The following is a 12946-nucleotide window of genomic DNA, read 5'->3' as shown; positions in this document are numbered from 1 at the left end:
GGGAGGTGGGTGGTAAATTATAAAGGCGTGGTGTCCACATCATTGTGAGTAATATCACTACACCAGTGTAGAGTGTCAGCCTCCTAAGGTGCCTAAAGGGTTTTTTGTTTTGTTTTGGTTTTTTTTGGTGGGGTGGGTTGTTCAAACGTGTTGAGGCAATTGACCTAATATAGATATAGGCTTAGGGATAAAGTATCTCTGATGCCAAATATATGAGGATGCTCTAAGCGAAAGGCTAATATAGGAGCTAATGCGTAGGATGGTTCTTATACAGTTGAAACCAGAATTTTACGTACACTATATATATATAAAAAGTCACACATGAATGTTTTTTTCTCAATATCTGACATAAAATCAGAATAAACTTTTCCCGTTTTAGGTCAATTAGGATTACCATAATTATTAATATTTGCCAAATGCCAGAATAATGAGAGAGAATGTTTTAAGGCATTTTTATTACTTACTGCAAAGTCAAAAGTTTACATACACTAAGATTACTATGCCTTTAAACCATTCTGGACTGCCCATATGATGATGTCATGTATTTGGAAGCTTCTGAAACACCCTTCTTCTTTGTGTAGCATCATGGGAAAGTCTCAAGAAATCGGCCAAGATATCAGGAAGAGAATTGTGGACTTGAACAAGTCTGGCTCATCCTTGGGTACGATTTCATCTGTACTGTGTTTCGGGGTACTGCCCCTCGTCAGTGCAAAGTGGAGAACTGGTTTGGCTGTGTGAGAGGCATTCGACCGATATCCAAGAAGTATCGTTTCTCCTTGCGGAGATTGGCATGAGCAATTGCGGCTTTGTCTCCTCATCTCGACAGGCATGCTTAGCATGTCAATCTCCACAAGGAGAAACAATACTTCTTGGATATCGGTCGGACGCCTCTCACACAGCCAAACCAGATCTTAACTTTGCACTGATGAGGGTCAGTACCCCCAAAACACAGTGTCTGCAAATTGAGATTCTGGTTTGGCTATTATCGTAAGTCATGTAACAAGGCTCATTAAAGGGTCAACATTGACTTGTAGGATTTCTACTTCCAATAGGTGGCACTAGAATTCTAGTTCTCTTCCTCTCTGAAGAGACAATTTGCATAATTAGCATATTTCCCAGAGGAGCATTGCCGCTTTAAGTCTCTTCATCTCGGCATGCTTAGCATGTCAATCTCCGAAAGAAGAAACGATACTTCTTACACTTGAAAGTGAGACGTATGTTCATCTTCCTGCGGGCCAATGACCTTAAGTATGCTGCCAGAGCTACAATGGAGTGGTCTAAAGCAAAGCGGATTTACAGTATGTGTCTGAATAACTCAAAGTCCAAACCTATATCCCGTGCAGAGTCTGACAAAACTTGAAAATTGCCGTTCGCTAGCGCTCTCCTTATCTCACTGAGAATTGTAAAAAAAAAAGTTAACCTCAGAAATTACAGCAAAAGGTGGTCCTACAAAATAATTGACTCGGGGGGGACTGAATACATATCCATGTCACAATTTTCAGATTTAAAATATCATTTCCATGTATCATTTCCTATAGACTTCATAAATACTTGCTAATTTGTGTTGGTATATCACATTATATCCCAATAGAATACATTTACGTGAGGGTGTGCTCTTCTCTGCTGCCTGATCCAGAAACATTTGCTGGATCCGTTCTTTTTTTTTTTCCACAAAACGACGCATTGTGAGAGAAAAAGAAAGATGGAGGTGTGAAAGAGGCCTAATGGAACAGAAGATTGAAGAGTTTATCAGTAATGTGTATCACTTTCTAACTTTTTTTTTCATGTAGGCATAGTAGACTGAGGAGTTAATAATTGGGTGCAGCTTGAGGCACGGTTAAGAGTGTGGTCCAAAATTTTGTAGTGACTCTCTATGCCTGTTGGATAATCAGTTCCTCTTTGTCTTTGAAAGATGGCAGTTGTCCACTCTAACCTTTGGCTTAGAGAATTCGCCTCACTAGGTTAGCCACTAACATTTTTATCAGAACTGCAAGGCCACCATTCGTCAAAATGCTCTGCTAAAGTAAGATGCACCAAATTCATTATGACGTATAAGCCTCTTAATGAATTTGGCTAAGCTTTCAGCTGATGTGCGCTACCGAAAGAAATTTAACTTAAGTTGGTGACTGGAGCATATTTCTGTCATAATTTTCACACTTTTGTGCTGGCAATTATGATAAAATTGTCGCCCGAGAGAGGTCGTGGCTAAGCATGTCTAAGGCTACGTTCACATTTGCATTGTGCGCCGCTGCATCGGCGACGCAACGCAAATAAAAACGCACCAAAACGCAAGCTAAAACGCTGCGTTTTGCAACGCATGCGTCCTTTTTTGCCGAAATTTGGACGCAAAAAAATGCAACTTGTTGCGTTTTCTGCGCCCAACGCTTGCGGCAAAAAAACCGCATGCGTCGCACAACGCAGCACAACGCATGTCCATGCGCCCCCCATGTTAAATATAGGGGTGCATGACTCATGCGTCGCCGCTGCGGCGCCCGACGCAAACACGCAAAACGCTAATGTGAACGTAGCCTAAGAGTATCAGGACTGTAAAAAGATAAACTCTCACAAAAGAAATGCTTATGCAAATATTGTAAAAAATGGTGCAATAGCGCAGTACATTTCACACCTGGATACACAATGAATTCTGCAGTTTAAATTAACTTGCTGCATCTGTCTAAAGAGAAGCCTAATTGATTTACATTTACAAGTTACATAACGGACTATAGCTTTTTTTTACTGAAGTCTTTTCTAAATTCCTGATTGAAATAGGGCAAAGATATCCGCGTCAGGTATGTGCATTTTGATTGATCATAGGATTTAGGGTACCGTCACACATAACGATATTGTTAACGATATCGTTGCTTTTTGTGACATAGCAACGATATCGTTAACTAAATCGTTATGTGTGACAGCGACCAACGATCAGGCCCCTGCTGGGAGATCGTTGGTCGCTGGGGAAAGTCCAGCACTTTATTTTGCCGCTGGATCTCCCACAGACATCGCTGAATCGGCGTGTGTGACGCCGATTCAGCGATGTCGTTACTGGTAACCAGGGTAAACATCGGGTTACTAAGCGCAGGGCCGCGCTTAGTAACCCGATGTTTACCCTGGTTATCGTTGTAAATGTAAAAAAACAAACACTACATACTTACATTCCCGGTGTTTGGTCACTGACTGAGCGCCGGCCGGAAAGTACAGCGGTGACGTCACCGCTGTGCTGTACTTTACGGCTTGCCGGCGCTCACCAGTCAGTGCACTGCGGGAAGCTGAAGGCGAGGGACCTGACCAGACACCGGGAATGTAAGTGTGTAGTGTTTGTTTTTTTACATTTACCACGGTAACCAGGGTAAACATTGGGTTACTAAGCGCGGCCCTGCGCTTAGTAACCCAATGTTTACCCTGGTTACCCAGGGACTTTGGGGTCGTTGGTCGCTGGAGATCGACATCGTTGTCGGTATCGCTGCAATGTCGCTTAGTGTGACGGTACCTTAAGTGTTGATGTTTCGTACTAATGGTTTTTGAGTTAAAGGGCTTGTCCACTAATGGACGGTAGGCAGCTTAATCACTTTAGGATAAAATAATAAAAGTAGATGCTTTCCACCTCCAGCAGTGCCTTTCCACTGATGTCGGCACTGCTATTCCCGATGGGTCGCATGCCATTGTTGTGTCACTGGTCAAATGCAGCCAATCAGCGGCCACTGGCTGTAGCTCATCAATGGACATCCACTCTGATAAAGTATTCAAGGCTGGAGCCAACCAATGGCTTCTGACTGTGTGCAGTTGGTTTGTAACACAACAATGTTGCATGACCCGCTGAGAACAGTGGCACCGACATTGCTGGAACAGCACCACTACAGGAGGTGAGTATCAGGTGTTTTCAATTTAAAGGGAACCTGTCACCCCAAAAATCGATTATGAGCTGTGGCCACCAGCATCAGGGGCTTATCTGCAGCATTCTATAATGCTGTAGATAAGCCCCCGATGTATCCTGAAAGATGAGAAAAAGAGGTTAGATTATACTAACCCAGGGGCATTCCCGCTGTGGTCAGGGTCCTCGGTCTCGGTCCAGGGCCTCCCATCTTCTTACGATGACATCCTCTTCTTGTCTTCATGCTGTTGCTTCGGCGCAGGCAGCGTCGGACTGGAGTAGCTTGGGCCCACCAGAGAACATCATTCTAAGGGCCCACCATGCTTAAAGGTACCGTCACACTAAGCGACGCTGCAGCGATACCGACAACGATGTCGATCGCTGCAGCGTCGCTGTTTGGTCGCTGGAGAGCTGTCACACAGACAGTTCTCCAGCGACCAACGATCCCGAAGTCCCCGGGTAACCAGGGTAAACATCGGGTTACTAAGCGCAGGGCCGCGCTTAGTAACCCAATGTTTACCCTGGTTACCGTTGTAAATGTAAAAAAACAAACACTACATACTTACATTCCCGGTGTCTGGTCATGTCCCTCGCTGTCAGCTTCCCGCACTGACTGAGCGCCGGCCGTAAAGTACAGCGGTGACGTCACCGCTGTGCTGTACTTTACGGCCGGCCGGCGCTCACCAGTCAGTGCGGGAAGCTGACGGCGAGGGACATGACCAGACACCGGGAATGTAAGTATGTAGTGTTTGTTTTTACATTTACAACGGTAACCAGGGTAAACATCGGGTTACTAAGCGCGGCCCTGCGCTTAGTAACCCGATGTTTACCCTGGTTACCAGTGAAGACATCGCTGGATCAGCGTCACACACGCCGATTCAGCGATGTCAGCGGGAGATCCAGCGACAAAATAAAGTGCTGGACTTTCCCCAGCGACCAACGATCTCCCAGCAGGGGCCTGATCGTTGGTCGCTGTCACACATAACGATTTCGTTAACGATATCGTTGCTACGTCACAAAAAGCAACGATATCGTTAACGATATCATTATGTGTGACGGTACCTTAAGGGGTACTAGCTGCAAAGTCTTCCCTTAGCTTCCATCTAGTCAAGCTCCCTTATCTGCAGCAGATAATTATGGGTAAACAAGACAAGTGCTGCCGAACACAATGATATTCTATAAGAACAAAGATTTTATTATTTAGACATGTGCCACATACACACACTAGACATGACACATACGCACAAGTCACACCCTAGACACAGGATACGTGCACGTGATACACACGAGTCACACGCTAGACACAGGATACATACACGTGACACACACCAGTCACACACTAGACACAGGATACATACACGTGACACACACCAGACACACACCAGTCACAGGATCTAACACGTGACACACACCAGTCACACGCTAGACACATGACACACTTACACAGCATACAAACACCAGTCACACACTAGACACAGGATTAAAGATGAGCAGACCCTTGGATGTTCGGGTCCAGCCGAACAGTTAAAAAAAAGTCCAGGTTCGGGTACAGAACAGTACCCGGACCCCATTCACTTGAATGGGGGGCCCAAACTTCCAGTGTTTACCACTCTGTGAGTTGCAAGACAGAGTGGCAAACACTGCTTCTGATCGGTGGTAAAATCATCCCCGCCAGTCAGACAGCTGAGGTCCACACGCTGTCAAATGATCTGAGCCCGCAGCTGTTATTGGAGGTATAGTTTACCACCGGTCACTGGCGTCGGCTAACCTCATCGAGTTTACGGCAGGTCACTGAGGCTGTGTTCCCAGCTGGGCCCCTGAACTGCAGTGGCCCTCATCATCCGCCCTTCTCCACACAGCCCCTCATCATCCCTCCTTCTCCACACAGCCTCGTCATCCCTGCTTCTCCACACAGCCTCGTCATCCCTGCTTCTCCACACAGCCTCGTCATCCCTCCTTCTCCACACAGCCTCATCATCCGCCCTTCTCCACACAGCCTCGTCATCCCTGCTTCTCCACACAGCCTCGTCATCCCTGCTTCTCCACACAGCCTCGTCATCCCTCCTTCTCCACACAGCCTCATCATCCGCCCTTCTCCACACAGCCTCATCATCCGCCCTTCTCCACACAGCCTCATCATCCCTCCTTCTCCACAGCCTCTTCATCCCTCCTTCTGCAAACAGCCTCATCATCCCTCCTTCTGCACACAGTCACCTCATTACCCCCCCTTTTCACACAGCCCCTCATCATGACCCTTTTTTCATGCAGCCCGTCATTATCATCTCCACTTCTACACACAGCCTCTCATCATCTTCCCTATACAAGCCCCACTCTAGTTACATCAACCCTTTCCAAAAAACATCCTCTCACCACTCATTGAATCCTGGGTCTTCATTCCTATTTGTTCAAGGTTTCATTGCGCAGCCCCTCAGTCCTCTCCTCACGGGGCTCCATGGTGCAGCCTCTCATTTCATTCCTCTCCAGCAGCCTGAGCCTCAGAACAACGCTGCTTCCTGGTCACTGGTCTGATGGAGGCCCCGCCCCTTCCAGTGACATCATGCCATTGCCCTCAGGCTCTAAAAATCAACTCCGCTCTAGAGGCTGTGTGCTGTACAGTGCAGTCTCACAGCCTGTAGCTCTGCGCTGTGCGGGTTATTCCACACCCAGTGCCAGCTGTCTGCACTGCTCAGCAACAAGTGATGTGAGGTGAGCGCTTTCTCATCACCTGCTGCTGCCGCTTCTATTGATCTCATTCAGCACACCACAGCTGATAGAGCGGTGAGTGCCACGAGATCAGCAGAAGCCGCAGCAAATGATGACAAAGCTCTCACGTCACTTGTTACTGAGCAGTGCAGACGGCTGGCACTGGGTATGGAATAAAGAACTCACCGCTGGGTGCGGGCACTAATAATGAATGAGGCAGGAGTCTGCTGCTGGTGAGGGGGAGGGCCCACTGGGAGGCGGGCCCACCGGAGGATTCTCCGATCTCCCGGTGGGCCAGTCCGAGCCTGGGCGCAGGCGTACTTTGTCTGCCCTGTTGAGGGCTGATCTACATCATTCCAGAATGCTGTAGATAAGCCCCTGATGCCGGTGGGCTTAGCTCATCTTCGATTTTGGGGGTGACCAGTTCCCTTTAAATGGGACCTTGAAGTGATTAAGCTGGGGTTGTCCAGTAATGGACAGCCTGTTTAAGGGGCCAAAAATCCTGTTATGTGACAAGTTATTTCTGACTTTTTCTTTATCTTAGCAAACATCATGTGACTGCTAGTTAATATCTACAAAATGCTGAATAATAATAGTTTTAACCCCTTTCTGCCATCCGACATACTATTCCATCCATGTGGAAGAAATAGTACGTCCAGGGCGATCGGCCGCGCTCACGGGGGGAGCGCGGCCGATCGTGGCCAGGTTTCAGCTGCCTATCGCAGCTGACATCCGGCGCTATGTGCCAGGAGCGGTCACGGACCGTGTTATGATAAGGTAATTCAGTACCACAATGGACATAGAGGTCAGAGCACATACAGTGACCTGGCAATAACCCAAAAACATTGAACGAGCTCTGAGACGTCGGAACTCTGCTGACCGCAATCCCTAATCCTCTCCAACCACACTAGAGGCAGCCGTGGATTGCGCCTAATGCTCCCTATGCAACTCGGCACAGCCTGAGAAACTAAGCCTACCTTGCCTCAGAGAAATACCCCAAAGGAAAAGGCAGCCCCCACATATAATGACTGTGAGTTAAGATGAAAAGACAAACGTAGAGATGAAATAGATTTAAGCAAAGTGAGGCCTGACTTTCTGAACAGAGCGAGGATAGGAAAGGTAACTTTGCGGTCAACACAATACCCTACAAAAACCACGCAAAGGGGGCAAAAAGACCCTCCGTACTGAACTAACGGCACGGAGGTACACCCTCTGCGTCCCAGAGCTTCCAGCAAGCAGGAAAAAACAAATAGACAAGCTGGACAGAAAAAACAGCAAACAAAATAGCAAAGCAGAACTTAGCTATGCAGAGCAGCAGGCCACAGGAACGATCCAGGAGGAAACAGGTCCAATACTAGAACATTGACTGGAGGCCAGGATCAAAGCACTAGGTGGAGTTAAATAGAGCAGCACCTAACGACTTCACCACATCACCTGAGGAAGGAAACTCAGAAGCCGCAGTACCACTTTCCTCCACCAACGGAAGCTCACAGAGAGAATCAGCCGAAGTACCACTTGTGACCACAGGAGGGAGCTCTGCCACAGAATTCACAACAGGACTGCCCCCGGCACATTAACCCCGGCACACCGCGATCAAACATGATCGCGGTGTGCCGGCGGTATAGGGAAGCATCGCACAGGGAGGGGGCTCCCTGCGGGCTTCCCTGAGACCCCCGCAGGAACGCGATGTGATCGCGTTGCTGCAAGGGTCTCCTTACCTCCCTCCCTGTAGCAGGCCCGGATCCATGATGGCTGCGGCATCCGGGTCCTGCAGTGAGGGAGGTGGCTTACCAAGTGCCTGCTCAGAACAGGCTTGGTAAGGCTGCAGTGCTCCGAGACCGATCGGTGATCTGACAGAGTGCTGTGCAAACTGTCAGATCATGGATCTGTGATGTCCCCCTCCTGGGGCAAAGTAAAAAAGTTAAAAAAAAAATCCTAAATAATGAAAAAAAAAAATATTATTCCCATAAATACATTTCTTTATCTAAATAAAAAAGCAAACAATAAAAGTACACATATTTAGTATCGCCGCGTCCGTAACGACCCAACCTATAAAACTGTCCCACTAGTTAACCCCTTCAGTAAACACCGTAAGAAAAAGAGGCAAAAAACAACGCTTCATTATCATACCGCCGAACAAAAAGTGGAATAACACGCGATCAAAATGACAGATATAAATAACCATGGTACCACTGAAAACGTCATTTTGTCCCGCAAAAAACGAGCCGCCATACAGCATCATCAGCAACAAAATAAAAAAGTTATAGTCCTCAGAATAAAGCGATGCAAAAATAATTATTTTTTCTATAAAATAGTTTTTAGCGTATAAAAGCGCCAAAACATAAAAAAAAATTATATAAATGAGGTATCGCTGTAATCGTACTGCCCCGAAGAATAAAACTGCTTTATCAATTTTACCAAACGCAGAACGGTATAAACGCCTCCCCCAAAAGAAATTCATGAATTGCTGGTTTTTGGTCATTCTGCCTCACAAAAATCAGAATAAAAAGCGATCAAAAAATGTCACGTGCCCGAAAATGTTACCAATGAAAACGTCAACTCGTCCCGCAAAAAACAAGTCCTCACATGACTCTGTGGACTAAAATATGGAAAAATTATAGCTCTCAAAATGTGGTGTGTGTGACGGCTGCCAATCATAAAAATCCGCTAAAAAACCCGCTATAAAAGTAAATCAAACCCCCCTTCATCACCCCCTTAGTTAGTGAAAAATTTAAAAAATGTATTTCCATTTTCCCATTAGGGCTAGGGCTAGGGTTAGGGTTAAGTCTAGGATTAGGGCTAGGGTTATGGTTAGGGTTGGGGCTAGGGTTAAGGCTACAGTTGGGGTTGGGGCTAAAGTTAGAGTTTGGATTACATTTACGGTTGGGAATAAGGTTGGGATTAGGGTTAGGGGTGTGTCTGGGTTAGAGGTGTGGTTAGGGTTACCGTTGGGATTAGGGTTAGGGGTGTGTTTGGATTAGGGTTTGTTATAATTGGGGGGTTTCCACTGTTTAGGCACATCAGGGGCTCTCCAAACGCGACATGGCGTCCGATCTCAATTCCAGCCAATTCTGCGTTGAAAAAGTAAAACCGTGCTCCTTCCCTTCTGAGCTCTCCCGTGCACCCAAACAGGGGTTTACCCCAACATATGGGGTATCAGCGTACTCAGGACAAATTGGGCAACAACTTTTGGGGTCCAATTTCTCCTGTTACCCTTGGGAAAATACAAAACTGGGGGCTAAAAAATAATTTTTGTGGGAAAAAAAAAGATTTTTTATTTTCACGGCTCTGCGTTATAAACTGTAATGAAACACTTGGGGGCTCAAAGTTCTCACAATACATCTAGATGTGTTCCTCGGGAGGTCTAGTTTCCAATATGGGGTCACTTGTGGGGGGTTTCTACTGTTTAGGTACATTAGGGGCTCTGCAAACGCAATGTGACGCCTGCAGACCATTCCATCTAAGTCTGCATTCCAAATGGCGCTCCTTCCCTTCCGAGCCCTCCCATGCGCCTAAACGGTGGTTCCCCCCCACATATGGGGTATCAGCGCACTCAGGACAAATTGGACAACAACTTTTGGGGTCCAATTTCTCCTGCTACCCTTGGGAAAATACAAAACTGGGGGCTAAAAAATTATTTTGGGGAGAATTTTTTTGTTTTATTTTTACGGCTCTGCATTATAAACTTCTGTGAAGCCCTTGGTGGGTCAAAGTGCTCACCACACATCTAGATACGTTCCTTAAGGGGTCTACTTTCCAAAATGGTGTCACTTGTGGGGGGTTTCAATGGTTAGGCACATCAGTGGCTCTCCAAACGCAACATGGCGTCCCATCTCAATTCCTGTCAATTTTGCATTGAAAAGTCAAACGGCGCTCCTTCCCTTCCGAGCTCTCCCATGCGCCCAAACAGTGGTTTACCCCCACATATGGGGTATCAGTGTACTCAGGACAAATTGTACAACAACTTTTGGGGTCCAATTTCTTCTCTTACCCTTGGGAAAATAAAAAATTGGGGGTGAAAAATAATTTTTGTGAAAAAAAAAATGATTTTTTTATTTTTACGGTTCTGCATTATAAACTTCTGTAAAGCACTTGGTGGGTCAAAGTGCTCACCACACCTCTAGATAAGTTCCTTAGGGCAGGGGTGTCAAACTGCATTCCTCGAAGGCCGCAAACCATGCGTGTTTTCAAGATTTCCTTAGCATTGCACAAGGTGCTGCAATCATTATGTGTGTAGGTGATTAAATTATCACCTGTGCAGTACAAGGAAATCCTGAAAACATGACCTGTTTGCAGCCCTCGAGGAATGCAGTTTGACACCCCTGCCTTAGGGGGTCTACTTTCCAAAATGGTGTCACTTGTGGGGGGGTTTCAATGTTTAGGCACATCAGGGGCTCTCCAAACGCAACATGGCGTCCCATCTCAATTCCAGTCAATTTTGCATTGAAAAGTCAAATGGCGCTCCTTCGCTTCTGAGCTCTGTCATGCGCCCAAACAGTGGTTTACCTCCACATATGGGGTATCGGCGTACTCAGGACAAATCGTACAACAACGTTTGGGGTCCATTTTCTCCTGTTACCCTTGGTAAAATAAAACAAATTGGAGCTGAATTAAATTTTTTGTGATAAAAAGTTAAATGTTAATTTTTTTTAAACATTCCAAAAATTCCTGTGAAACACCTGAAGGGTTAATAAACTTCTTGAATGTGGTTTTGAGCACCTTGAGGGGTGCAGTTTTTAGAATGGTGTCACACTTGGGTATTTTCTATAATATAGTCCCCTCAAAATGACTTCAAATGAGATGTGGTCCCTAAAATAAAATGGTGTTGTAAAAATGAGAAATTGCTGGTCAACTTTTAACCCTTAACTCCCTAACAAAAAAAAATTTTGGTTCCAAAATTGTGCTGATGTAACGTAGACATGTGGGAAATGTTACTTATTAAGTATTTTGTGTGACATATCTCTATGATTTAATTGCATAAAAATTCAAAGTTGGAAAATTGCGAAATTTTCTAAATTTTCGCCAAATTTCCGTTTTTTTCACAAATAAACGCAGGTAATATCAAAGAAATTTTACCACTATCATGAAGTACAATATGTCACGAGAAAACAATGTCAGAATCACCGGGATCCGTTGAAGCGTTCCAGAGTTATAACCTCATAAAGGGACAGTGGTCAGAATTGTAAAAATTGGCCCGGTCCATAACGTGCAAACCACACCTGGGGGTAAAGGGGTTAAACGCAGTCATGACTGTAAGCATTGGAAACACTTGTCAAGAAATGTTTGCTGTAGTTAATCATATTTTTGTTGTAGCAAATAATCTATATATAACAAAATGGATTAAATTTTAATGTGTGATCGTATTTTGATTTTTCCGTTTCAGAGGGCCAGTTGAGAGTTGATGCAAACATTTCTGTTCATCATCCTGGTGAGCCTTTTGGTGTGAGGACAGAAGTTAAGAACATTAACAGTGCACGCTTCCTAGCAAAAGCAATTGGTATTGTACCTATTTTTCATTTTCTCGATATTTTGGTATAATTGTTTAGTGATAGCCACTACAGTTTATTTCCTGTATTATAACACGGTTGTCACATTCTGTAATTACTACACTTCCTTGCTGCTAAAATAATTTTCTGACCTTGTAGAAGAGCTGCTTCATTATGACTTTTTTGGGGTCATTTGCGAAAAATTCATTAAACTTTTGATTTGTTTTTTATTCTCTTCTTAGATTATGAAATTAAAAGACAAACACAAATACTGGATGATGGTGGAACTATTCTCAATGAGACAAGAGCCTTTGACTATAAACTTGGGTAAGGGCTCGTTGACACAGGGAATAATTTATGCCCATAAGAAACACTGATCAACAAAGTCTATTTGCACTTATATATGCTGATGCACACTGTATGGGGACAGAGAACAGTCATGCATTCGATCACTCTGTCCCCATACAGCTTGCATATTGTCAGCAGCACATCACCTATTTACACTGTGAAATGGGCTGCTGAAATCAATGATTTCATGTTCCGTAAAAATGATGTTACTAGCTGATGAACAAGCGATTTCCTAATTCATCAGCTGTATTCTTCAATGAGTTGTCTCGTCCAAATCAATAAGTCTGCAGTCACTTTGTTTAACTGCAGAATTATGAAGCCCCCAGCGCGTGCACTACGGGGATTCGCATGTTTCAGACCCTGGACCAGAGGGTATGTACGAGTTATACTCTCGTATACACCTACTGGCCTCTCTCTCAATACACTTGTATGGAGCAAGACCACGCCCTATAGTCGAATGTGCCCACTGGCCGGCTGCCTCACTATGCAGGGTGCAGCCTCGGCTCCATACAATTGTATGGCACGAGGCCATGCCCACTGG

At 45.3% G+C, this 12946-nt stretch overlaps 1 protein-coding gene across 1 annotated transcript in view; it reads left to right on the top strand.

Annotated features, from left to right (window-relative positions):
* GATB (glutamyl-tRNA amidotransferase subunit B) overlaps positions 1 to 12946 on the top strand; it is a 257231-nt gene that overhangs the window by 167679 nt on the left and 76606 nt on the right. Inside the window, exons 6-7 of the mRNA XM_069744064.1 lie at positions 11955 to 12068; positions 12300 to 12384. Coding sequence (XP_069600165.1) covers positions 11955 to 12068; positions 12300 to 12384 — 199 coding nt within the window. The remainder of the gene's footprint in view (positions 1 to 11954; positions 12069 to 12299; positions 12385 to 12946) is intronic.

Source organism: Ranitomeya imitator, chromosome 1 (genome assembly GCF_032444005.1).
Source record: "Ranitomeya imitator isolate aRanImi1 chromosome 1, aRanImi1.pri, whole genome shotgun sequence".
NCBI classification, from domain to species: Eukaryota; Metazoa; Chordata; class Amphibia; order Anura; family Dendrobatidae; genus Ranitomeya; species Ranitomeya imitator.
Note: the sequence above shows the minus strand (reverse complement) of the source record. Positions and strands in the feature narration are given on the sequence as shown.